Source organism: Astatotilapia calliptera, chromosome 13 (genome assembly GCF_964374335.1).
Source record: "Astatotilapia calliptera chromosome 13, fAstCal68.1, whole genome shotgun sequence".
NCBI lineage: Eukaryota > Metazoa > Chordata > Actinopteri > Cichliformes > Cichlidae > Astatotilapia > Astatotilapia calliptera.
The window spans coordinates 16,249,132-16,275,315 of NC_137434.1; the positions used below are offsets into that span (position 1 = coordinate 16,249,132).

Here is a 26,184-nt window from a genome sequence, read left to right on the forward strand (position 1 = left end):
TTTCTTCTTTCATCTCTTTCATCTTTCTTTCTCCCAGGGGAAGCGTTGCACGTCTTTTCTCTAGACTTCATCCCAATGTTTTTTCCCTCCTGTTTTGTGCTGATTGACATGGTGCAGTCCAATGGGAACTGCAGAAAATGCTTTCCCCTCCCCTTTTTTTTTTTTGCAGAGTGATTGAAATGTCAGTGTAAAATGCCATGCTTTAAGGTTTTTGTGCTTGTGTGTACAGGTGAAAGTTTTTGTCACAGAACAAACAGAGAAAGTAGGTCGTCAAGGTGCTCTCAGATGAAAGAGGAGACATGATCCATTTTTCTGCCCTATTCTCCACCCAGTTCTCTCTCTCCATCTGTGCAGTTTTTCACTTGCGCAAAGGGCAAGACAGACCTTTTATTCTCCTCTACTGCTGTATTTTCACTGTGACTACTTCTAATTTACACTTTCAGAGCATCCTCGAGCTCTAAATGAGAGCTCTGTTTCCCTGAGCTGCTCCACGAGTATATTTAGCAATGTTTCCCACAGCGCCCCAACACAGAACAGTGGGGAGAAATGAGGAGGAGCAGAAAAAAGAAAAACAGAAGGAGAGGAAGATAAACACAGCTAATTAGGAATCTATTGTTAGGTGAGTGAGCAGATTGAAGCCACCCAAACGAAAATGAAAAAGAAAAAACAAAATCTGCGATACAGACGTCACTGTCAGGCAGCGGACAAACAGGCATACGTGCGGCATGTGCGAACAAAAAACACACACAACAATTAGGTCGCATCCAAATCGGTCTCAACAGATGCGCGAGGTGCGACAGGTAGAGACAGTGAGGTGTGGAAAACAGAGAGAAACACAGTAATGAGCGATGGCAGAGATTTAGAAATCAAAAACGAAGAAAGCGAAAAGGTGACGACTTTCTGCACGATGGAGGAAAAACAGTGAGTCAGAGATGCTATTTAGTGTTTGAAGTGGTTTGGTAGAGTGGCAGCTGTAATGAGCTGACAATTATTCATATGTCAGTCACCCACACATGCTTCAGATTGTTTAAAACATTCCCCGCACTGTCACTAAATCCCTGGTGTAACATCTTTGATTTTTTCGAGTAGATGCTTCTTTGTGTTTCAGTTCCATCTCTGTCGACTGCTTCACTTTTTAGTGCTTGTTGTGACGGGTTAGACTGCTGCAGACTGCCACAGAGAAACAGCTCAGGCTTTTTGTCCTGAGTCAAAAACTGGAAAAACAAAAACCACAAAACACACAAGGATGGGACATCAGCCTATTGCAGTTTATCTTCCTCCTTCTGGTACAACAAGATCTTAGTAGAACAAGAGCTCAACACCACTGCCCAAGGAAGGAAAAGGAAAAGGGAGTATGTGAGGGGGAAGTGGAAAAGCAGAACAATGGGACAAATAGCGAAGGAGATGAGAGGAGGCACAAAAACTGAGAGGCAGTGGGGAAGATATGGTAATGAGGAAGGAGGGGAAATGTAGGAAAGAAGGAAAGATGGAGTAAGAGAAAAAAGTTTCCTAGAGAAGAGAAGAAAAGAGGAGAGTTGTCCTTACAGAGTCTCTGTCGCCCCATGCTGCAATCATGAATAAAAAACACTGGATAAATATAGATAAGCTGTTTTTTACTTTACATACAACAAAATCAAAATGGCAAATACACATTAGACAGTGCTGCATGTGCTAGTAAAGAAACCAAGATACTAATAAAAATTCCATATCAGTTTCTAGAAAGCTTAAAATTCCATTATTGAAATATCAGCTGTTATTCTTTGCTAACAGTGCTTTCCAATAAGATTTTTAGAGCTTATTTAGCAACTTACTGTTGTCAAATAGTCCACAAGCTTCTTCTGCTCAGCTGCAATGCTTAGTCTGCTCCATGTGGTGCAGATAATGGTTTGAGTCTTAGTCTAACCTGATTTGTTGGAAAAACTGTGTGATGACACAGTTTCTAAAATATGCTCCATTAATTAAAAAAATAAAAAATAAAAAATTGTATAACTAATACCGTTAGTGTGTTCAATACCGTAAATAATACAGAGTTCAATATTGGCGGATGATATTGGCAGAGCAAGATAACAGTGTAGGTCTAATGCTAATGGTGATGGAGGGGGGAGGTCTGGGACAGTTCATAGCAAGCCTTTAACATGATCACAGCAGGGAGAGTCAGTGAAGAGGAGAGGAGGCGAGGCGGGAGGAGGGAAGAGGAAGGAGGAGAGGCGGTTGCGCGGGTCTGCCAATACAGATAAATATTTCATCCCACAACACACAGAGTCACTGAGACTGGAGCCCAGAGGGGGATAGAGGATGGAGGGAGGCAAAGAGATATAGAAAAAAGCTAAGAGTGAAGGCAAGGCAGAGAGACAAAAAAGTAAGAAGAAGGAGCGAGAGAGAGATAGGACAGCTGAGAGACAAAGCTAAGCCTGCAAGGTAAAGGTGTCCTTAACTCTCACATCCAGTGTCCCTGATGCTAACCAGAGCTGACATAAGGCACACATGCAGACGCACAAACACACGCACCGCGTGCACCCACATACTCAGATGTGGTGTCTCAGACACATTTCTATTATTGTACTCTCACCGAGAGTGAGGTCTCTCTCTCCTCCAACCCGAATTAACACCTGGACTAAAATGTGCGCTGGTGTGAAAAGAAAAAGAAAGAAAGCCCGGATGAACAGACAGAAGGTGGAGGTTCAATGCGAAGAGTTCAAGGAAGACATAGAAACGTTGCTATAACAGCCTCCAGTTGTGTGGCAAGGGCTATCCGCAAATTCTGGCACCTGGATTTGACTCGTTTGAGATGCTAAAGCATTAGCAGAACTAGAGACTAATGCGTAGACACTGTCTACAGCTGTTTCTTTAAAGTGTCCTTTGTAAAAGTGGACAGCACTGAATACAAGGGTAAGATAAGACTATGAAGGCACATTAAAAACAGATCACTCAAACCACTTACCGGGGTTGCCTGGGGGGCATCTTTCTAAGTGCATGGGTCCTGATGCTTCCCAGCAAACATGTAACAGAAAGAAATCGATATACAATTCTTGTCTTGTCTTAAAATGTTTTGCTTTCTTTGCACTAACGAATTCTTTGCTCTTGACTGGCAAATAATGAAAGTAGTAATAGTGTGTAGGGACCCTTTGACCTAGTCTAGTTAAAGCTGAATGAAAATGGTCAGTTGGACAGCTTGGATATGAGAGATAAAGAGCTCTCCTCTGCTGACTTGTAATTCAGTCGTGCGAGCTCCATTTTTAGGTTGATTTAAGGCACGGAGCTGATTTTAACAAGTCATTGACATAGTGAAACAAGAAGGTACCTTTCTCAAAGCTTACATATATATATATACATATACATACATACATACATATATATATACATATACATACATACATACATATATATATACATATACATATATATATATATATATATATATATATATATATATATATATATATATATATATATATACACACACATATATATATATATATATATATATACACACACATATATATATATATATATATATATATATATATATACACACACATATATATATATATATATATATATATATATATATACACACATATATATATATATATATATATATATATACATATATACATATATATATATATATATACATATATACATATATATATATATATATACATATATACATATATATATACATATATACATATATATATATATATATACATATATACATATATATATACATATATATATATATATATATATATATACATATATATATATATATATATATGTATGTATATATGTATGTATGTATGTATATACATATATACATACATATATATATATGACAGGCACGCATCCTGAGAAAACAAAATAAGATACAAGCGACATGGACGAGGAACTGCAAAGTAATGATAAGACTAAATGGCAATCCCGAAGAAGCGAAAGTTGTGATGATAAGAGAACTCAAAGACTTAGAGCAATATAAATAATCAGGAATCTGCTATGGAATCTATTGGAAAAGTGACGATTGGATAATGAACAATGGGTATGGAAAGTATTTCTGGCCTTATGGCTCAAAAACAATGGAAACAACAACAACAAAAACACATAAATGACAAGTTTGGACACAGATTATAGGTTTCCATTCGGAGATATTGAAGAGGAAGACTTTGATTATGAAAAGGACTGTCAAGGTGGTTATTTTGCCACACACGCTGAGAAAACGAACTTCAAAACGTTTAACTATGCAGAGCACAACATGAATGACCCTGAAAGTAGCATTGACCCAGATACCCACTTCTACAATAACACCAATAATACTTGTGAGTACTATACAGATGACCAATTCAATGTGAATATTAAAATGGCAAATGCATTGTCGGTCATACATTTCAATAGTAGAAGCCTGTATAAAAAATTTTCTAAAATTACAGAATGTTTAAGTAAGTTAAAAAAGTTTAATATAATTGCAATATCAGAAACATGGCTCGATAATGAGAAAGTTAGTGAAATGGGACTGGAAGGATACGAATTATTTACAATGAACAGGGTGAATAAAAAAGGAGGTGGTGTTGCTTTATATGTAGATAAAGTTTTGAAATGTAGTCTGATTGAATGCATGTCAAGCACCATAGATAACATATTGGAATGTGTCACTATTGAAATTCATGTTGAAAAAGCTAACAATATAATTATAAGTTGCATCTATAGGACACCAGGTTCATGCCTTGAGATATTCAATGAAAAACTTGCTGCTATGTTTAGCAACCTAAATGATAAAAAAGTGCAAATAATTTGTGGTGATTTTAATATAGATTTGCTAAACCCAAATGGACATCAGAAAACAACAGATTTCATAAATACAATGTATAGTAACTCCCTTTTCCCTGTAATTATAAAACCAAGTAGAATAACAATTGATACAGCTACATTGATAGATAATATATTCACAAATAAAATTGACCATGAAATAGTAGGTGGACTTCTTATAACTGATATAAGCGATCATCTTCCTGTTTTTGCAATTTTTCAAAATTATTTTGGGATTAAAACTAAACAAAAGAATCAAATATTTGATATGATACGACATAGAACAACAAGAGCCATTGCTGCCCTCCAGGTGGACTTAAAGGAACACAATTGGAATGAGGTTTTTGCAAATGAAGATTCAAATAGTGCATATGATGCATTCTTATCAACTGTAATTTCACTATATGAAAAACATTGTCCTTTAATGAAAATCACTAGAAAGCATCACAGATCAAATAAGCCATGGATCACAAAGGGGATAGAAGATGCATGTAAAAAGAAAAATAATCTATATAAGAGATTCATAAAACAGAGGACAAAAGATGCTGAAATAAAGTACAAGTTATATAAAAATAGATTAGTAAATATTATAAGAACAAGTAAGAAAGAATATTACCACAAATTATTGGAGCAAAGTAGAAGTAACACACAAGAAACATGGAGGATATTAAACAGTCTAATCAAAAAGGGCTCAAAAAATAAGAATTATCCAGATTATTTTAAAAAAGATAAAGATATTGTGCTTGATAAAACTAAAGACATTGCAAATGAATTTAATGATTTCTTTGTAAATGTTGGCTTTAATTTAGCAAAAGAAATTCCAGAGTCAAGAAATAATAACGACCTAAATAAACATATTACTCAGAATGTGTCCTCCATGTTTATTGGTGCTGTAACTCATAGAGAAATAATTAACATTGTGAAGACATTTAAAAATAAAAAGTCCACTGACTGTTTTGGTATTGACATGATATTAGTTAAAAGTATTATAGAATATATAGTGCAACCTTTCGCATACATTTGTAATCTGTCCTTTCAAACTGGTGTGTTTCCCTCACAAATGAAAATAGCAAAAGTTATTCCAATCCATAAAAACGGAGAGAGATGTCAGTTTACCAATTATAGGCCAATATCACTACTCCCACAGTTCTCAAAAATTTTAGAAAAGTTATTTGTTAATAGACTTGATAAATATATTGAGAAGCATAATCTCCTAAGTGATAACCAATATGGCTTTAGAGTGAAAAAATCCACTTCAATGGCAGTGATGGAACTTGTTGAAGGGATATCTAATGCAATAGATAATAAGGAATATACTGTTGGTGTTTTTATAGACTTAAAAAAGGCATTTGATACAATTGATCATTCTATATTAATGAATAAACTAGAGAGATATGGCATAAGAGGGATAGCATACAAGTGGATGAAAAGTTACCTGGATGAAAGATATCAATATGTCGAATTCAATAATGTAAAATCTAAGCAGTTGAAGGTAACTTGTGGTGTTCCAACAAGTTTTTTCAAAAAGGTCTCAAAGACTTTAGAGTCAGACCTGTTACAGATCGTCAACTTTTCTTTATTATCAGGTGTGTTTCCAGAATCACTAAAAACTGCTGTAATCAAACCTATACTGAATAAGGACAATCTTGACAAGACACAAATGAACAACTACAGGCCGATCTCAAATCTCCCGTTTTTAAGTAAGATCATTGAAAAAGCAGTTTCTCAACAGCTCAGTTACTTCTTAAAACAGAATAATTGCTACGATGCCTTCCAGTCAGGTTTTAGACAGAACCACAGCACTGAAACCGCTCTGACCAAAGTGTTTAATGACATATGTCTGAATACAGACAGTGGAAAAATGTCAGTCCTAGTTTTACTGGATCTCAGTGCAGCATTTGATACAGTTGACCACAACATATTACTCAAACGACTGGAGAACTGGACAGGTCTTTCAAGAACTGTACTAAACTGGTTCAAAACATACGTAGAAAACAGGAAATACTTTGTATCAATAGGTAACTTCACATCTGAGCAGACAAGTATCACATGTGGAGTTCCCCAAGGTTCCATCTTGGGACCCCTTCTGTTTAACATCTACATGCTCCCACTGGCACAGATTATAAACAACAACAAAATAAACTATCACAGCTATGCAGATGACACACAAATATATATCACAATGTCACCAGGAGACCGAGGCCCTGTACAGGCTCTTGGTAAATGCATTGAGGAAATCAATGACTGGTTGTGCCACAATTTTCTCCAGCTAAACAAAAACAAAACTGAGGTAATAGTCTTTGGCGCCAAAGAAAAACGATTACAGGTCACCAGAGAACTTCAATCTATACATCTAAAAACCACAAACCAGGCGAGAAATTTGGGTGTAGTGATGGATGCAGACTTAAACTTAGAAAAACACATTAAGACAATAACAAAATCAGCTTACTATCACCTCAAGAATATATCAAGGATAAAAGATCTGATGTCTCAACAGGACCTGGAAAAACTAGTCCATGCATTCATCTTTAGTAGGCTTGATTACTGTAACAGCATCTTTACAGGTCTACCTAAAAAATCAGTCAGACAACTACAGCTCATTCAGAACTCTGCTGCTCGAGTCCTCACTAAGACCAAAAAAGTGGACCACATCAGTCCAGCTCTGAGGTCCTTACACTGGCTGCCTGTCCGTCAGAGGATATACTTTAAAGTTCTGATGCTGGCCTATAAAGCTCTGAATGGTTTAGGACCAAAATACATCAATGACCTCCTGACCCAGTATGAACCATCCAGATCCCTCAGGTCATCTGGATCCGGTCTTTTATCAGTTCCCAGAGTCAGAACCAGACACGGAGAAGCTGCATTCAGCTTTTATGCTCCTTATATCTGGAACAAACTCCCAGAAAGCCTCAGATCAGCTGAAACACTCAGTTTATTTAAATCCAGGTTGAAGACTCACCTGTTCTCAGCTGCATTTGAATAAAGCACCAAATCCACACTTTAAGCTTAAATTTCAAAACTTACATTTAACTACTGATTTTATCTACTGTTCTGATTTTATCTGTTTTGATTTTATATACTGTTGTTTGTTTGTTTGTTTGTTAATTAGTTAGTTAGTTTATTTGCTTGTTTTAATCAATTTTAAATCATGCTTTTTATTTGTTCTTGTTTCTAATGTCTCTGTAAAGCACTTTGAATCACCTTGTTGTTGAATTGTGCTATACAAATAAACTTGCCTTGCCTTGCCTTGCCTTGCCTTCCTCAGGGCTCTGTGCTGGGCCCTAAATTATTTATATTATATATAAATGACATATGTAGTGTTTCCAAACTGTTAAAATGTGTATTGTTTGCTGATGATACGACTCTGTACTGCTCAGGTAAAAACTTAGAACAGCTTCTGACTACAGCGGAAAAGGAGTTAAATATATTAAAAAACTGGTTTGATGTAAATAAGTTATCATTAAATATAAAGAAAACAAAATTGATTCTTTTTGGCACTAGACAAGTGAAAAATGTATCTAAAATAAGGGTTAATGGAATTGAAATTGAAAGAGTGTACGAAAATACATTTCTTGGAGTGATAATTGATGATAAGCTGAGTTGGAAGTCTCATATAAACCACGTGAAAACAAAAATGTCAAAAACCATTGCTATTCTCTATAAAACAAAGCATGTCCTGAACAAAAAATCATTATACACACTTTATTGTTCTCTGTTGCTTCCATATATGACTTACTGTCTGGAGATATGGGGTAATGCATATAAAACGAACACTCTTCATATTTTCAAGTTACAAAAAAGAGCTATAAGAATTATAAACCAATCAAACTATATAGAACCAACTAACATTTTGTTTATTAATCTGAATACCCTGAAATTTTATGATTTAGTTGAATATAAAATGGCACAGATAATGTATAAAGCACAAAATAACTTGCTTTGCCCCAGTACTCAGAAGCTGTTCAAAGTCAGAGAGAGTCAATATGACTTAAGGGGAACAGATTTCTTTAAGAAAAACAAGATGAGGACAAATATAAAGCAGAGATGTGTTTCTGTTAGAGGAGTTAACCTGTGGAATAGTTATGACAGTGATTTGATTTGATTTGATTTGATTTGATTGATTAGCATTCAAATTCAAATCTCAGTGAAAACAGTGAGAAAAACAAAAAACAAAAAACAGTGAAAACAGAACAAAAATCTACCATAAAGAAAGAAAGCATGAGACAAGGCTAATCAAAAGGTATTGGCTGAAGCATTTGCTTATTACGCCAACCCTTTTCACAAAATATCTTTTTGTATGCAGCTCCTGTACACAGGGCTTGAAGAAAATAATAAAACAAAGCAAAAACAAAACAAAACAAACAAACAAACAAAACAAAGAAAAAAAAAACTTTCCACCTTAGATAAGTAACTACATCAAAGTAAAGAATCAAGAGGTTGTTGTTTTTTTTCTCCTTTTTGTTCTTTTCATTCTTGATATATATATATTTCTAATACTCTATTTTTAAACATGTTTTTAAACAAGGAAAATGAACTACACCTTTTTAAATCACTGTCATAACTATTCCACAGGTTAACTCCTCTAACAGAAACACATCTCTGCTTTATATTTGTCCTCATCTTGTTTTTCTTAAAGAAATCTGTTCCCCTTAAGTCATATTGACTCTCTCTGACTTTGAACAGCTTCTGAGTACTGGGGCAAAGCAAGTTATTTTGTGCTTTATACATTATCTGTGCCATTTTATATTCAACTAAATCATAAAATTTCAGGGTATTCAGATTAATAAACAAAATGTTAGTTGGTTCTATATAGTTTGATTGGTTTATAATTCTTATAGCTCTTTTTTGTAAAAAGGTGTAGTTCATTTTCCTTGTTTAAAAACATGTTTAAAAATAGAGTATTAGAAAAATATATATATCAAGAATGAAAAGAACAAAAAGGAGAAAAAAAACAACAACCTCTTGATTCTTTACTTTGATGTAGTTACTTATCTAAGGTGGAAAGTTTTTTTTTCTTTGTTTTGTTTGTTTGTTTGTTTGTTTTGTTTTGTTTTGTTTTTGCTTTGTTTTATTATTTTCTTCAAGCCCTGTGTACAGGAGCTGCATACAAAAAGATATTTTGTGAAAAGGGTTGGCGTAATAAGCAAATGCTTCAGCCAATACCTTTTGATTAGCCTTGTCTCATGCTTTCTTTCTTTATGGTAGATTTTTGTTCTGTTTTCACTGTTTTTTGTTTTTTGTTTTTCTCACTGTTTTCACTGAGATTTGAATTTGAATGCTAATCAATAAAATCAAATCAAAGATAGATAGATAGATAGATAGATAGATAGATATGGGCAGCACGGTGGCACGGTGGTTAGCACTGTTGCCGCACAGCAAGAAGGTCCTGAGTTCAATTCCACCATCAGGCCGGGGTCTTTCTGTGTGGAGTTTGCATGTTCTCCCCGTGTTTGCGTGGGTTCCCTCCGGGTACTCCGGCTTCCTCCCACCGTCCAAAGACATGCAGCTTGTGGGGATAGGTTAATTGATTAATCCAAATTGTCACTAGGTGTGAATGTTCGAATGAATATGAGTGCAAATGGTTGTCTGTCCCTGTGTGTTGGCCCTGCGACAGACTGGCGACCTGTCCAGGGTGTACCCCGCCTCTTGCCCTATGACAGCTGGGATAGGCTCCAGCGCCCCCCGCGACCCTGAAAAGGATAAGCGGAAGCGAATGGATGGATATATAGATATATATATATATATATAGTGTACTGGAGAAGTGTAGTCGGATGGTAACAAAGAGAGGGAAGTTAGTCAGAACTGAGGGGATTGAACTACCAGAAGGCAACATTGCAGACATAGAGGACAGGTACAAGTACTTGGGGATCCCGCAGGTGAATGGGAACCATGAAGAGGCCGCTAGAAAAGTTGCAACCACCAAGTACCTGCAGAGGGTCAGGCAAGTCCTCAGGAGTCAGCTGAATGGTAAGAACAAGATCTGGGCCATCAACACGTACGCCCTGCCCGTGATCAGGTACCCTGCTGGGGTAATAGGCTGGCCAAAGGAGGAGATAGAAGCCACTGACATAAAGACAAGAAAGCTCCTTACCATGCATGGAGGGTTTCACCCCAAGTCCAGCACCCTGAGGCTGTACGCTAAGCGCATGGAAGGGGGCCGGGGACTGGTGAGTGTCAGCACCACAGTCCAGGATGAGACAACGAACATCCAAGAATACATTGGGAAGATGGCCCCAACTGACCGAGTGCTCAGTGAATACCTCAGGCAGCAGAAACCCAAGAAAGAGGAGGGAGACGAGGAACCATCATGGAAGGACAGGCCCCTGCACGGTATGTACCACCGGCAGATAGAGGAGGTGACTGATATCCAGAAATCCTACCAGTGGCTGGACAAAGCTGGGCTGAAAGACAGCACAGAGGCACTAATCATGGCAGCACAAGAACAAGCTCTGAGCACAAGATCCATAGAGGCTGGGGTCTATCACACCAGGCAAGACCCCAGGTGCAGGCTGTGTAAAGATGCCCCAGAGACAATCCAGCACATAACAGCAGGGTGCAAGATGCTAGCAGGCAAGGCATACATGGAACGCCATAACCAAGTGGCCGGCATAGTGTACAGGAACATCTGTGCCGAGTATAATCTGGAAGTCCCGAGGTCAAAATGGGAGATGCCCCCAAGGGTGGTGGAGAATGACCGAGCTAAGATCCTGTGGGACTTCCAGATACAGACGGACAAAATGGTGGTGGCTAACCAACCGGACATAGTGGTGGTAGACAAACAGAAGAAGACGGCCGTAGTGATCGATGTAGCGGTTCCGAATGACAGCAATATCAGGAAGAAGGAACACGAGAAGCTGGAGAAATACCAAGGGCTCAGAGAAGAGCTCGAGAGGATGTGGAGGGTGAAGGTAACGGTGGTCCCCGTGGTAATCGGAGCACTAGGTGCGGTGACTCCCAAGCTAGGCGAGTGGCTCCAGCAGATCCCAGGAACAACATCGGAGATCTCTGTCCAGAAGAGCGCAGTCCTGGGAACAGCTAAGATACTGCGCAGGACCCTCAAGCTCCCAGGCCTCTGGTAGAGGACCCGAGCTTGAAGGATAAACCGCCCGCAGGGGCGTGCTGGGTGTAGTAGTATATATATATAAACCATAAAGACTTCTAATGACAGTGTCTCTGTTTCTGGAATATCAGATATTACTCTGACCTGTCCCTGTTCTATGTCCCTGTTAAAATATGTATCGATAGATAGATAGAGAGAGAGAGAGAGATACCACAAAGACTGACATTGACAGTTATTTGCAGCATATGTCATATGTGTGATATGTTGCACATTCTAGTAGGCTTTAAAGTGTTTCTGAGTGTTCAGGACAAGGCTCAAAGTAAAGTACATGCGTGCATGTATTACTCATCCTGTGAGTACATAAATGTATCGTCATAGTCCCTCTGTGTGGATTGGTTTAAGGTTGAGGCTAGGTTAGATTTAGGGCAAGACTGGGGTTAGGCAAATGTTTATTGCCTAACCGCAAATCAGTATACTTCATAATGGATGAAAGAATGAGTGTGTGTGTGTGTGTGTGTGTGTGTGTGGTTGCATGTTTGTGTCAATCAGGTGGTTGGTTGGTCTTTTTGTTTGTATTCTCTCTCTTCCGTAGGGAGCAACTCTCCCTCATCATTAGTAATGAACCAGCTGCGGTGAAAGGCCGAAGCCACAATCTCAGCCCAGAGAGACAGATGAATATTTGATTAGTCCTCTCTTTGCCTTCATGTGTGCACGTGTGTGTGTGTGTGAGTGTGTGTGTGTATGTGTGTGTGAGAGGAAGTGAGAGAGAAAAAGCCCAGTGAGGTCAGTGTAAAGTCTACATCTTTCCATCCCCCCCCGTCTCTCTTCTTTTTCTCACTTTTACCTCTCCCTGCCTTTTTTCACACCATTCCCTTCGTCATCAGCCTACACCTCTCCACTCGCTATACTCTCTTGTACTTTGATTTATTTTTCTCTCTCAACACCTCTCTTCACCCCTCTGACACTTTCTTTTACCATTTCTCTTCCTCTGTTTCTGCTATAGGACTGTGCAGAGACAGAAGTGGACAGGAACAAGTGCTGTACCCTGTGTAACATGTTCTTCACCTCTGCAATTGTGGCACAGTCCCACTACCAGGGCAAAACCCATGCCAAGAGAGTCCGCCTGGTGCTGGGGGAGCCACCCAGTGTACCCACAGCCATAGCCAACCCCACAAACACAGGTATCGCACACAGTCTAGTTGTTATATTGACCTGTGTTAGACTTTTACATAAAGATTAAACTCAGATATTTAACTTAACGTACTAAAGCTGTGCAGCAGTTTGCAAATGGTGTAGTAAGGCACGCTAGTGTGCCTTTGAGCCAAATCCTGGTGTGTTGTGAGACTTTATGACAGCCATAGTTATAGTTATAAATAAAGGGAACTCCAGTCTCATTTTGCAGTTGCTGGATGGTGGGATTTATCCGTGTGTGATACATCAAAGGCCCTGAATGACACCAAGGAAGTTAATAAGGGGAAAAAAACACATCATTTTCTTGTGTTGAGTAACTACCTCACTGCAGAAGACACACAACTTTTAGAAATGAGAAAGAAAAACTGTCAGCAGACACTATCACAAAAGCTGCATGTCTCTTGGCTACAGAGGTGTCAACACTATTCAAATGCATCACCTGTGAGAAGTTTGCTAATGCTAAGAAAGTGCCAGGCAAGATAAAGAGGCTCTTGGAAACCAAACAACCATTCTGACAGAAACGCAGCCAATTTCAAAAGCTTGCTGGATTTGAACCACACGCAGCAGGGACTTTTGTTGTCTGATAGTTGGAAAGGGGCAAGGCATATGGTAGTGGACAGGCGAGTCTTGCAAAAAAAGAAAATTACATGTCAGAGGTCCAGATGCAGCAAATAGATTGCCAAAAGTGAAATTACTGAGAATAAAATCGAAAAAAGATGTGCCCAACAACAGAAGCTGTTTTGCGTTGAAATATTGGCTTGCCTCAAAAAGTTTAAAAAACCAGTCACAGTGCTTTGTTTCTGTTACAGCAGTCACAGCAGCAGAAGAAGTCAAGGCAGTGTCCAAATATTCTTTGAGCTTCGGACAGCAAAGTAAAAAGAGCATTAAACTGTTCCTTTAAGGAACAAACAGCAGACACAGCTCTGCTCTTGGTCACAAGTTGTTTTTGGTGGATCTCTGCTCTCTTTGCTTCATCCTCCATCTTTCTTTACTGTTGTTGATGAGAGACAAAGCCCCTTCCAGCAGTCAACAGACTACCAGCTACCAGCTAACAAGCTAGCTAGCTAACATCTCCTAGCTAACATGCTTCTGTCATGTGCTCATTGTTGCTATATTACTGTGCAAAACCCTTGAGCCAGTCCTTATTTCTTTCAAAGTTTTTCTGTGAAACATTGGCTGATTTTTCACTCATTTTCATAATGTTTTTGTTGTTTTCTGTTTTATTTTGTTATTTGATTGTTTAAGCTGACTCATTCAAGCATTAAAAAACTGCTGTGTGCTTAGTAAAAATGAAAGGAAAATAGTCTCTTTAGTCACTTTGGTATTAGCACTCTTTTTCAAAAACCGCCAGCAAGATGCTTCCCAAATAGCTATTTTCTGAAAGGTTGGCATATTTTGGCAAAAAAAATCAAAGGAAACTAGACAAGTTGAATAACAAAAGAAGAAGTGTATGAAACCATCTAATGCAGATGAACCATATCTCAAGTCATGTCCATAAGAAACAGGAAAAAAATCAAGCAAAACTCTGACAGAGGAACTGAGAGATATGTTTGGCACTTCAGTTAACCCATCTAATATTCACTGTCAACAAGCATTTATTAGAAAGGAAAACAAGGATAAAATGCTGTGGTATTAAAGTAGGTAGAACTGGACTGAAAATCAGTGTTAAGTTGTCTTTTGTAGTCATAAATCCAAATTTTAAATGGATTAAAATCATGCTGGAGGCTCTGTCATTGTTTGGTGCTGCATTTCACCAGTGGGGTTGGGGTTCTTGTCAAAACTTGGTGGCATTATTAATATAGAACAAATCTGCCAGGATCTGATCTACTATTACCATCATGAAAATTACAACAATTTTTGAGCTTAGCAATGATCCCAAACCCATCACACAACATTGTTGAAACACTGAGGGATCGTCTTGACAGCAAATAGAATAAAACGCAGACAAGATCCGAAGAAGATCTTTGGATGTCCTTCAACAATCCTCAAGAACTATTCATGAAGACTACTTAAAGAAATTACAACAAAGCGTGCCTTTAGGCTGTGTTTTAAAATAAAGGTCATCATACCAAATGTGAATCTGCCCTTTTAAGAGTTTTTAATGATGTGTTTTTGGCAAATGACTCAGGTGACTGTGTTATTATTGTGCTGTTAGATTTAACTGCTGCTTTTGATACAGTGGATCATAATATTTTAATTTCCCGTTTAGAGCAGTTGGTGGGTATGCGGAGTACCGCACTGCAGTGGCTCAGATCCTATTTGGCAGAGCGAACTTTCTCTGTGAAACTAGGGGAGTTTGTATCCTCTACTGCTTCTCTTCAATGTGGGGTTCCACAGGGTTCAGTTTTAGGCCCGCTTCTTTTCTCTCTATATCTCCTACCCCTTGGGTCTATTTTCAGGAAACATGGGATTTCTTTCCACTGCTACGCCGATGACTCCCAGATTTATTTCCCACTTAAAAAGATAAATGGCTTCTCAGTAGACCCGCTGCTCAGATGCCTTGATGAAATAAGGACTTGGATGGCTTTGAACTTTTTACATTTTAATGAACAGAAAACAGAAGTGATGGTTTTTGGTGGCGCTTCTGAGGCCACTATTATAGATCTTGGTTCACTGGCACAGTATGTTAAACCAGTCATCACTAATCTGGGAGTTAAAATAGAGGCAAATCTTAAACTTGAAAGCCAGGTCAGAGCTGTTGTAAGATCTAGCTTTTTTCATTTGAGGGAATTAGCCAAAATAAAGCCTATCTTATCGAAACAGCATTTTCAGACAGTAATCCATGCCTTTGTTACTTCTAGGCTGGATTATTGTAACGCACTTTATTTTGGGGTTAGTGATGCGTCCATTAGGCGCCTGCAGGTTGTGCAAAATGCTGCAGCACGTCTTTTAACTGGAACAAAAAAGTTTGAGCACATTACCCCTATTTTAATTTCACTCCACTGGCTACCTGTACATTTTAGGATTATTTTTAAAATTCTCTTATTTGCTTTTAAATCTCTTAATGGCCTGGCCCCCCCCTACCTCTCGGAGCTACTACAACCATATACACCTGCCCGTTCCCTTAGGTCCGCCAATCAGCAACTCCTTAAGGTACCGAAAACTAAGTATAAACTTAAAGGTGATCGTGCTTTTGCTGTAGCTGCTCCAAAGTTGTGGAATGATCTGCCCTTGCATGTTAGGCAGGCCTCTTCTCTCTCTGAATTTAAAAGTCTTCTTAAAACATATTTATTCGCTGAAGCCTTTGGCATTGATTAGAGGGGTTGACTTAATTTGTTTTAACATGTTTCAATTTATTGTATCTATTTATTTTATTGTATCTCATTTTAATTTTCTTTACGTATGCTATTAACATGTACAGCACTTTGTGAAACTCTGGTTTTATGTTAAAGTGCTTTAGAAATAAAGTTGGTATGGTATGGTATGGTATACCAAATGTTGACTTACAAGCTTGTTAGAATAGTCCAAACTCAGTTTTTGCCTTATTTGCATTTATGTTTGCACATATTTCAATAATACACTGCACCTCTTCCCCATTTTCCTAGGAAAATATAAAGAAGTAAGGGATAGCTCAAGGCTTTTGCACACTGCTGTTGGTTACAAAAACCCTCTTTAAAATATACAATGCTGATATCAATTGATTTGGTAAGAGAAGTGATCCTGATGAGTGCAGAGGTGTTCCAAAAGCCCAGCTCTGTGAGCACAGTGCAAAAACATGTTCTGTCCTGATGGTGTTTTTTGTGGCAACAACTTTAAATGCTGTCAATGGTGAGCTTCACAGGATGCTGTCTCTCCACGTGGGCTCTTATACATGTCTATGTTTCAAAATTTGACAGTTTGAATCATTAATTTTTGGCTTATATTCTTTTTTACATCATATGATTAGAATCAGATGATTAGGGCAGCACGATGGCAAGGTGGTTAGCACTGTTGCCACACAGCAAGAAGGTCCTGAGTTCAATTCCACCATCAGGCCGGGGTCTTTCTGTGTGGAGTTTGCATGTTCTCCCCGTGTTTGCGTGGGTTCTTTCCGGGTACTCTGGCTTCCTCCCACTGTCCAAAGACATGCAACTTGTGGGGATAGGTTAATTGGATTATCCAAATTGCCACTAGGTGTGAAAGTGAGTGCGAATGGTTGTCTGTCTCTGTGTGTTGGCCTGGCGACCTGTCCAGGGTGTCCCCGCCTCTCGCCCTATGACAGCTGGGATAGGCCCCCGCGACCCTGAAAAGGATAAGCGGATGGATGGATGATTAGAACCTTGAATCAGAAGTGTTAACTTTATTCTGGTTAATAAAATAACACATTTAAAGCTCTTAGACCGCTACACTAGGCATTTTGTCTCTTTAGCATTTAAAAGGTATGTTAAAAATTCCTTTCAATCATGAAATCTCAACCAGACTATTTGATGCACCAGTATAGCATTCATTCTTTCAATCATTCAGCAATACATAACAGACAGAACACAATCTATTATTCTTCCATGCTAAGCTATGCATCTATAAGTTCTCATTCCTGATCTTAACACAAAAAGCCTGTTGTCACTAGAGACCATAACTCAGTTGTCAAATAGACTCTCACCTCTGCTCGTATACATCCCCTCTTTGTGACATGTTTTACTGAACTGAGAACTATTTTTACTTCAAAGGCTTTATTTTTTTTTATCTGAAGTGGATTTGGAGAGCTTTAGTGATGGTTCAGTCAAAACTACTAGCCTGGGATTCAGGGGGAAATGTGTTTGAAAATGGCAACATGCCAGAGGCCCAAGAAGTAAAACTTAGCAGATGAGGCACACAGAGAAACATTAATTTATAAAAGTCTCCTGATTAATAAAATGTGTTTTTTATCAAATCAAGACATCTGCTGATTGATATTTTTTTTGTTGAAGCACAAGATTGTTCAAGATTAGTGTGTTTTTAAGTGTCTGTGCTGCTAAGTTGACTCCAGGGGAGCTTTACATAATGTGATTCAAATTGGATTCAAAGGGGAAACTCTCACAGCTATAAAGGCACAATCGCTACAAAATGGAGTGTTATAATCAAGCCCCTGAGTGACTTTTGCTAAACTCTGGCCTACTTTTGGGAAAAGTGTCACTTCTGTACAGGCACTGTCGTGCAGTTTGCTTCGTTTTGTGACAGTAGGACCTGAAGGAAAAGAAACAAGAGAACAAGAAGAGAGAAAGAGTGACCTGGGAGAGAAGAAGAGGATTTCAGGAGAGATTAGAGTCAAAAAGAACCCTTCATGATCATTCCGAGATGAGCGCGCCACAGAAGATGCACAGCCAAGCTGACAGGCTTGAGCACACATGGACATAGAAACACACACATGCACGCACAATCATTATTAGAAAAACACAATGGCAGGATGACTGGCGCAGGCACTCATGGCATTCACTTGCATCTCAGGACACTTGGACACTAACAAACACACTAACGCATATTCCCACAAACATACAACACAGTGAGGTTAGAAATAGTAGAGTCCGTGTGTGTTGGAGAAGCCTTTGAGCGGTGGAGAGCAGAGATCGTACCTGCGCTCCCTCCCCGATGCGCATCACATCCCCATACACTTCAACCCAACACCTCTTCCTCCAGAACACACACTATCGTGCACACTGCCTGTGCCCCACTCTGTGAAAAACACTTATTTCTGCTCCACTGTGCAGAGATCACAGTCAGGAGAGGAGAAGTGGTGGTGCAACAAGGGAAAGAGAGGAGAAAAAACATCACAGGGTCTCTCCCTGTTGCTGCTCATCACATGCAGTTCCGTAGAGCTGTCAGAACCGAGGAGTATCATTTACGCACTGGCACACGCAAGCACACATGAATGCTACACCGGAGATTTGATGATGGAATTGCCTCTGAGCTTTGAGCAATAAAATAAAATGACAGTAAGAGAGTTGCAGGGTTGAGTTTTGAAAGTGAGACGATGGCAAACACAAGCAAAGGGAATATGAGTGGGTGTGGTTGGTGAGATGAACAGAGACACAGCCATAGATACAGTAACTATGTGAACAGAGCCTGAAGACACATCAAGGTATGAGGAGCCAATCAGCTCAAAGGGCTGGAGTCAATCCGGCGCAGGCCCCCCACACTAAAAAAGACACATAAACGAACCCACCTCACACCCGTGGTCACTGGTCAAGGATTCATGCGGGCATTTGTTAGCAGTGAGACGATGGTTGTTGTGAAAGAAGTGATATGACTCATCTGAGCTTCAAAGCATGTGTGAGTGGGCTTTTGTTTGTGATATAAAATGTGAACTAAACGTGCGGCATCGGGGCTGTGTACTCAGAGTCAGTATAACTCGAGAGTCATTGACACATTGTGGATGGCAAATCGGCACATTTGGACATGCCATCTGGCACTGTAAGCTTTCTCACGCAATTTGGCTGTGGACATAACCCCCTCCCTACCATCCCTTCTCAGGATGATTTGTTTGGTACACATACTGTACCTTACACATGCAAACAGCTTATTCTGGAGCTTCTTTCACACACACACACACACATGCACGTGCACACATATACAAGACATCACACGTTTTCTTAAGCGTGGCTGTAAGCGTGTCCGCCACCCAAACACCCACATTCACACACAGACACACGAGTAGCCACACGCATGTACGCAGTTTTCGCTGTGAGAGCTACAACCCCGTCCTGTGGACATGTCCGTGCCTGTTGGCTATTAATGGGCAATCACCATGGTAACCAGTGCCATGTCATGAGTAGCAGGTCACCTGGAAATCTGCCGTTTCTTTTTTTTTCTTTTTTTTTATTCCCTTGCAGAAGAGAGGAGAGGAAAGATGGTACAGGTTGAAAAGAAAAGATAAAATAGGAAGGTTCAGAAGCCAGTCTCTAACACTTGCAGACTGGACCCCGGAGTGCAGATGGCCTCCTTCCAGCCCTCATCTATGCTCCACATATGTGGCTCGCAGCAATCCATTTGCTCTTTGCTCTCAGCCTTGATGAGTACAATCTGATTACGGAGTTTTTAAATGGAAATTTGGTTTTTCAAGCATGTATTTGAGAATTCATGTGTCTGCGAAGAGTATGTGCGTGAGAATCTGTGCAAATGCATCAAATTTTCATGTTAACGAGTTTCATGAAAATATTTTCATTTCATGTAATTTTCACATTAGAGCTTGATTTGCATTTGAATTCATGTTAATATCCTCCCTCCCTCACTCTACCTTTCCTTCTCCTGTTCTCATTTCCTTCTACAGTATCTTACCCTTGACTTGTCTCTAACTCCTATCTTTTCACTTCCGCTTCCAGATTCCTCCCCTTCCACCCCACTGCCCACAGACCCCGCGTCGTGTCCCCCTCCTCCACCTGCCCTACCCTGGCCCATGGCGGTGGTCAGTGGAAATGGTGGGAGAGAGGCTGGGAAATATTGCTGTCTGTGTGGAGCCTGGTTCAACAACCCTCTGATGGCCCAGCAGCATTACGAGGGCAAGAAACACCGCAGGAATGCAGCCAGGGCACGCCTCCTGGAGCAGCTAGCAGGCAGTCTGGATGCCACAGAGAGCACAGGTCAGCCTCTTGGACCCAATCCCAGCAAAAGTGGCAAATGAAAGGCAGCAGGGGTGTTGCGACTTTGTCAGAGGAAAGACGATAAGTGGGAGTGCAAGATGCTGCAAGATGTGCAGCAGTGAATGAGGATTCATGAAATGCTGATATGCCTTTCAGTGTGGGGGTACATATCATATGTTAAACTGAGGTAAGGCAAACCAGTTATTCATTGATAAATTTAGCACCATCAGCACTACTTAGTGTTGAGATCTCAGCTTACATGCATTTGGATAAAGACATGGCTGTGTTTTTGCAAGGATTAGCCAAAGCTTCTTCTTTAAGTCAACTATCTGTCTCACTGAGGGTCACAACACAACAGTATATGTCAAAAGCTGTATGTGAAGTCTCCTGGCACATTGCGAAAAGCATACTTAAGAGATAATGCAGTGCAGAGCAGAGAAGGCTCAACAGGTGAAATCCACCACATTACATGCATGCATATTTATGTGTGTGATGATTCACACAAAATGGCACATGAAATGGTCAAACATTAGTAAATTAAACAAGTAAATGTGGAGATAATGGGGCAATGATTCCAACACTCACACAAATATTTCTAACAGGTGGGTACTTTAATTGAATTATGAATAGCATTTGGCACAGAAACCACTTTCGCTTCTCGGGTTCTTAGGAGTGATATCATCCAATATCACCAAACATTATCCTACTTCAGCTGAGTCCAACATGCATTCATGAGTGCCACACGACACCTCTACCGCACACATACAAGTTTGACGCATGCTCGTACCACACAGCACACAGCCTGTGACAAACATAAATCCACTTGTGAAGCCGTAGCAGTGCTATTTGCTGCATGCTCCAGGTGCCATGACACAAATCATCATCTCAAGAAGCCAATCATATTAAAAGCATGAGTCATGTTGCCGCCTACACTGGCTCAGAGGCTTTAAGTGGTGTCATGTTAGATATCATCCCCCATTCACATACTGTGACCCAGATCCCAGAGACTCCAAATTTCATAATGTAACCACGGAAAACATTTTTTTAATTTAATTAGAATTTTGTTTATTTTTCAGACAATCGTCCTCATTGAAGAGCAAGGCTGCACTGCAAAATCTTTTAACTGCCCTTGAACAGGAGACGTTTAACGGGTCGAAGTTTTCTAAGTGAGCTTGCTGTTGCCGTGATTTATTATACGGGCTGTCATTCATGTGTTTGTTCCAAGGCCTTTAGTCTGGAACGCTTTGTTCACTACAGCGCAGCTCCATTGTTTGTACTCGTTTGTTCTTGAGTTAGACGAATTTCCATTGGTCCGAGATTCTCACGTCAGATTGGCTTTTTATCACCACTTAAGGTGTGAAGTCACAGGTGTATCAAGTGTAATCACAGTGGGAGGGTCGAACAGGAGGTGGCAGCTGAACTAAGCAAAATGCGCACAGGAGGGGGAGGAGAAAGGAGGAATTTGGCTTCTGCCAAGCACAGATTCATCTATGTCCTTTCGTCCTCATTTTCCCTTTGTGGAATAGTTTTCTCTTTACGTTCGTTTTATCTCTTTCCCACCCCCTTCCTTCTGCCATACTCAGTCTTTGTTTTGGTTAGGTTGTGTCTAAATGTGTGTGTTTGTGTAAACCACTGTGGCGTCCAATCTGGCATCATGTCTCATCTGTCATCCTTATTATCTCCCCCACAAGGCACAGGTGAATTATTTGCACGCCAATATTCTCTTACTCTCCAAACTATGGCTACAGAGTCTGCCTACTGTGTTTTCTTGTTGTGTCCTATTGATGATATTGACCTTTACTTGTGTTGTCTCATCCCCCTGTGGCCATGAACAAAACTTATCATAAGACCTCTTGACATTTAAACACATGCAGGTTCTTATTTTTTATATGTATTTCTCTGGTTTAATTGCACAGACGGGACACAAGCAAGAATGTCGTGACTTTCCACAGCTAGGTGCCAGGCGAAATCCTTGGAGATGGATTACAGTGGTGGACAAGGGAGTAGCTACTGACGAGGGATGGGGCCCAGCTGACTCGGCTGTGTCTTTACATAAATCATGACGGGGGAGAAACCCCTTAAGACAGAGCCAGCGCATTGTCTCTGCTCTCTGGAGACTCCGAAGAGAATTAGAAGCAGTGAGATAAGCGTCTAGGAATGGAGAGTGTGTCTGCGTATGTGTGTGTGCAGGACCCAAGAGAGGGTGAAGCACTAAAGCCGAGAGAAAATTGTGTGTAATTGATGACTGTGCCAGAGTTGTGAGACGGAGCTGACCTCCTCTCCCACTTACTGTGACACAGTCACACATCAGAATTACATGCAGAAACACATAACTAAGATGTAGTGTAAGCACCGTAGGTCCGAATACCAGCTCGCTCTGGGAATTAAAAACAGTTTATCTAACAAAGCAGTAAATTTACCGAAAACCAATATATACTTTTAGGCTTTTTTAAGTATTCTTTGAGGATATATTTCCTCAGTTATGTTAAAAGTACCCAAAAGGTCTTATTTAACCCGATAAAATGGGCTCAAATAATAGTGTTATGTGGAAAAGTGACTCATAGTGAAGAACATGGAAAATTATCACTCAGCTCGATTCGGCAGCGTGCAGCATTTTAACATTTTTTCAGTTCCTTGTTATTGTTTAACAGTGCAACTGGCACATCTTTCTTTAGGCTCATCACGCTCGACGGTGTCATTTCTAGCAGCAGCAAGCAGCTGTTCTCACCAGTGATAAACCAACTACCTGTCCAGCAACACATCATGTGAAGTAAGCAGCTCCCTAGTGAATGTAGTGGAGCATTTAGCAGCTAAAGACCTGTGTATTTCCCTCTGGAGTTATTATCGACCAAAAGCTCAGTTAAAGACAGGAAAATAAAGTGAAATGTTGGACTATGAAACACTAGAGATAAGAGAAAGATGCCACTAAATGCATTCCTGTTTCCATTTCTTTTGCCCATTTCTATTGGTAAATCAATTATACCAATAATAATTATTATTGTGTCTTTCAAAAGTTTTACTGAACGACTCTGGCAATAATCCCAAAATCCATGAACTCCATCTTAATAAGCTACCTTTAAGAATTATTAGTTGCTTACAGTGAAGAAACTAGAAAACTAGAAAAATCTAAGAGAATCTGGAAATCCTTTTTTAAAAGCAATAGTTCACAAAGATAGTTTCCTGCGCCTGGTAATTTTTTCTTTGTCTGAAACAGATGGTCTCTCCAATTACTGTCACACTGGCTGCAAAAAAATAATTAGTCTCTCTCTAAGTCCTTCAAAGTTTGCTGGTAAAATTCCACTTGGATTTAATCTGACTCTCACCCAAATCTCAACCCCTCTCTTCTATGGTATTTGCGATATATTCCTTTGAGAGGCTCTGTCAAGTATTTGCTGCAGACTGTTAGTTTTGATTGCATCTCAATGGGCTCTTCTTGGATTCAGTTCATTTTTAATCTTGCAAAGCACATGGTAAACTAAAGCACAAAGGCTCTGGGGTAGTAAGCGCTCCATAAACTAATATCCTACAAGAAGCATGAATAACATTACACATGAATACCCTACAGTGAGTGCAAATTAGAGGAAACTCTACCTTGAATTTATCCATAGGAAACTTGATGTTCAATAGTTGTACACGACCCATTTCCCTCCCTCTTTGTCTTCAAACAATCCCACCGTTCACCAAAAGTGTGTGCAAAAGACTAGATTTCACAACTGCTAGTGCTAACCGCTACCTGAAATTCCTCTGAGCCTCTCACATAAAAAGGAGCTGCAGTCAGAGCTTGGCAGCGCGTGGTATTGGAACGAGCCACAAATATCGTGCTCCAAATGGGTCATTAATGTTGCTTGAGTTGGGACATAGTGAAAAAAGCTGAAAGCTAAAATTCATCACACACTGAAACTGCAGCAGGATGTTGAATTTCGCTGCAACAAGACTCTTGAAACAAACATAATTTTCCCAATTTTCTAAGCACAAAATGTAGCTCATTACTTTTTTGACAACCATTTAGGCATCTCCACACCGGGGGTGCCAGCAATGCCAGAAGGCTCTGTACGTTAAACGACAGCCACAAACAGCTCCACACCCACTGCCTTAGCGCTTCTCACCCCCTCTTTTCTCTCTTCTTGGCATATCTTCTTGTGTAATTAACAAGGCTTAGAACTCCCTCACAAATACTGCTCATGCTCGCAAAAAAACCCTACATTCACAACCCTGAGCCACGTGCTGTCACTACCGTTGCACACACACTTTCCCTGCATGTAATTAACATGGATTAGGGCACAGTGTGGTCTTGTGCCAGAACTGCTTTATTAACCAAAACACGTTATCTGTGCATATGTATATGTTTATGCGTGTGTTTACAAAAGGCTGGTGCTGACACAAACTGCAGCATATTGTATATCTCTGCTACTCGGGCAGTCAGTGTGGAGGTGACATCAATCAGGCTAAAAGCAGGAAAGCTGCCTTTGTCTGCGAACGTGTACACATGCACATGTAACACACTTCATAATCACACATAAAAGAATAGACCTCTTTATGTAATCCTTGCAGCAGTATAGAATTACGGGGAGGAGAGAGGAAAGAAGAAAGAGAGACTTATCTTTCCTTTCTTTCTAAATTATCGCTTCTCCAATTAATAGCCTTCTCATTTAGAGAGAACAGAAGTAATGACATTTTGGCAGTGGAAGATGTGCCGGCTCTCTTTTTTCCCACTCTCTCTGTCTCTCTTTCACACACACATACACACAGAATTAGTTATTAGCTCCTAATAGTTGCAAAAATATCAACATTTAAGCCAAGACAGCAGTTACTTCAGGCAACTAATTCAGTCCTGGCTTTCTTGTAAATGACTGCTTATCCTTAATCACCCCTGAAAGAGACTAAGGGACTCTTGAGGCAACAGGGAGTAGATATGCCACATTATGCAGCTCTAGCCCAAGCCTAAACGACCTCCCACCACTCCTAACTATATTACAACTTCATCTCCCAGTGTACTTCACCAATTACTGCTACGAAAGGTCAAAAGGAATACTAAGACAAGTCATAAATCTCAAGGACGATAATGACAGCAGCGAAAAGGGCATGTACACACAAGCAGGCACACTCCAATTTTTAGTTGCACAGCATAACTAAAATTTCACACCCATTGTCAGAAAATAAAGTAAAGTTCTGCAGTGATGGCTCTGCAGTGTGCAAAAAGTGAGAAAACAAAAATAGCTCTTCATTGTATCTCTAACAGGGGAAACACGGGCAATTATAGCGTGTTGCTGATTACCCAGAGAGATCATTTCCTCTGCTTCCTTTTATGAAAAAGAAAGACGATTTTAAAATCGGTGCTCTAGTTACCATGGGACGTTATTTTGGGGCTTGGATACACATTTTTTTGTGGTCATTAAACCCCAGCGTGAATGCTACATCAATGCTGCAGTGTAATAAATCATTATCCATTCCCTCCTCTGTTTAAACCATCGTATTATTCTCTGGATATTTCCTCTCTTTCACTCGCTTCTTCTACCTAATCCCCATCTCCGCACCACCAACTCTCCCTTCTCCCCACTCCATGAGTATCTCCAAATTCATCGATCTATTTTTGGGTGT

General features: G+C 39.8%; 1 protein-coding gene across 5 annotated transcripts in view; it reads left to right on the forward strand.

Annotated features, from left to right (window-relative positions):
* Positions 1-26,184, forward strand: part of LOC113034742 (zinc finger matrin-type protein 4) — a 74,762-nt gene that overhangs the window by 28,441 nt on the left and 20,137 nt on the right. For 2 of the 5 annotated variants that reach the window (XM_026189715.2, XM_080287583.1), the window contains 2 exons: positions 12,867-13,044; positions 20,329-20,586. In XM_026189715.2, coding sequence (XP_026045500.1) covers positions 12,867-13,044; positions 20,329-20,586 — 436 coding nt within the window. The other 3 variants (XR_013900858.1, XM_080287582.1, XM_080287581.1) reach the window with 3 other exon arrangements.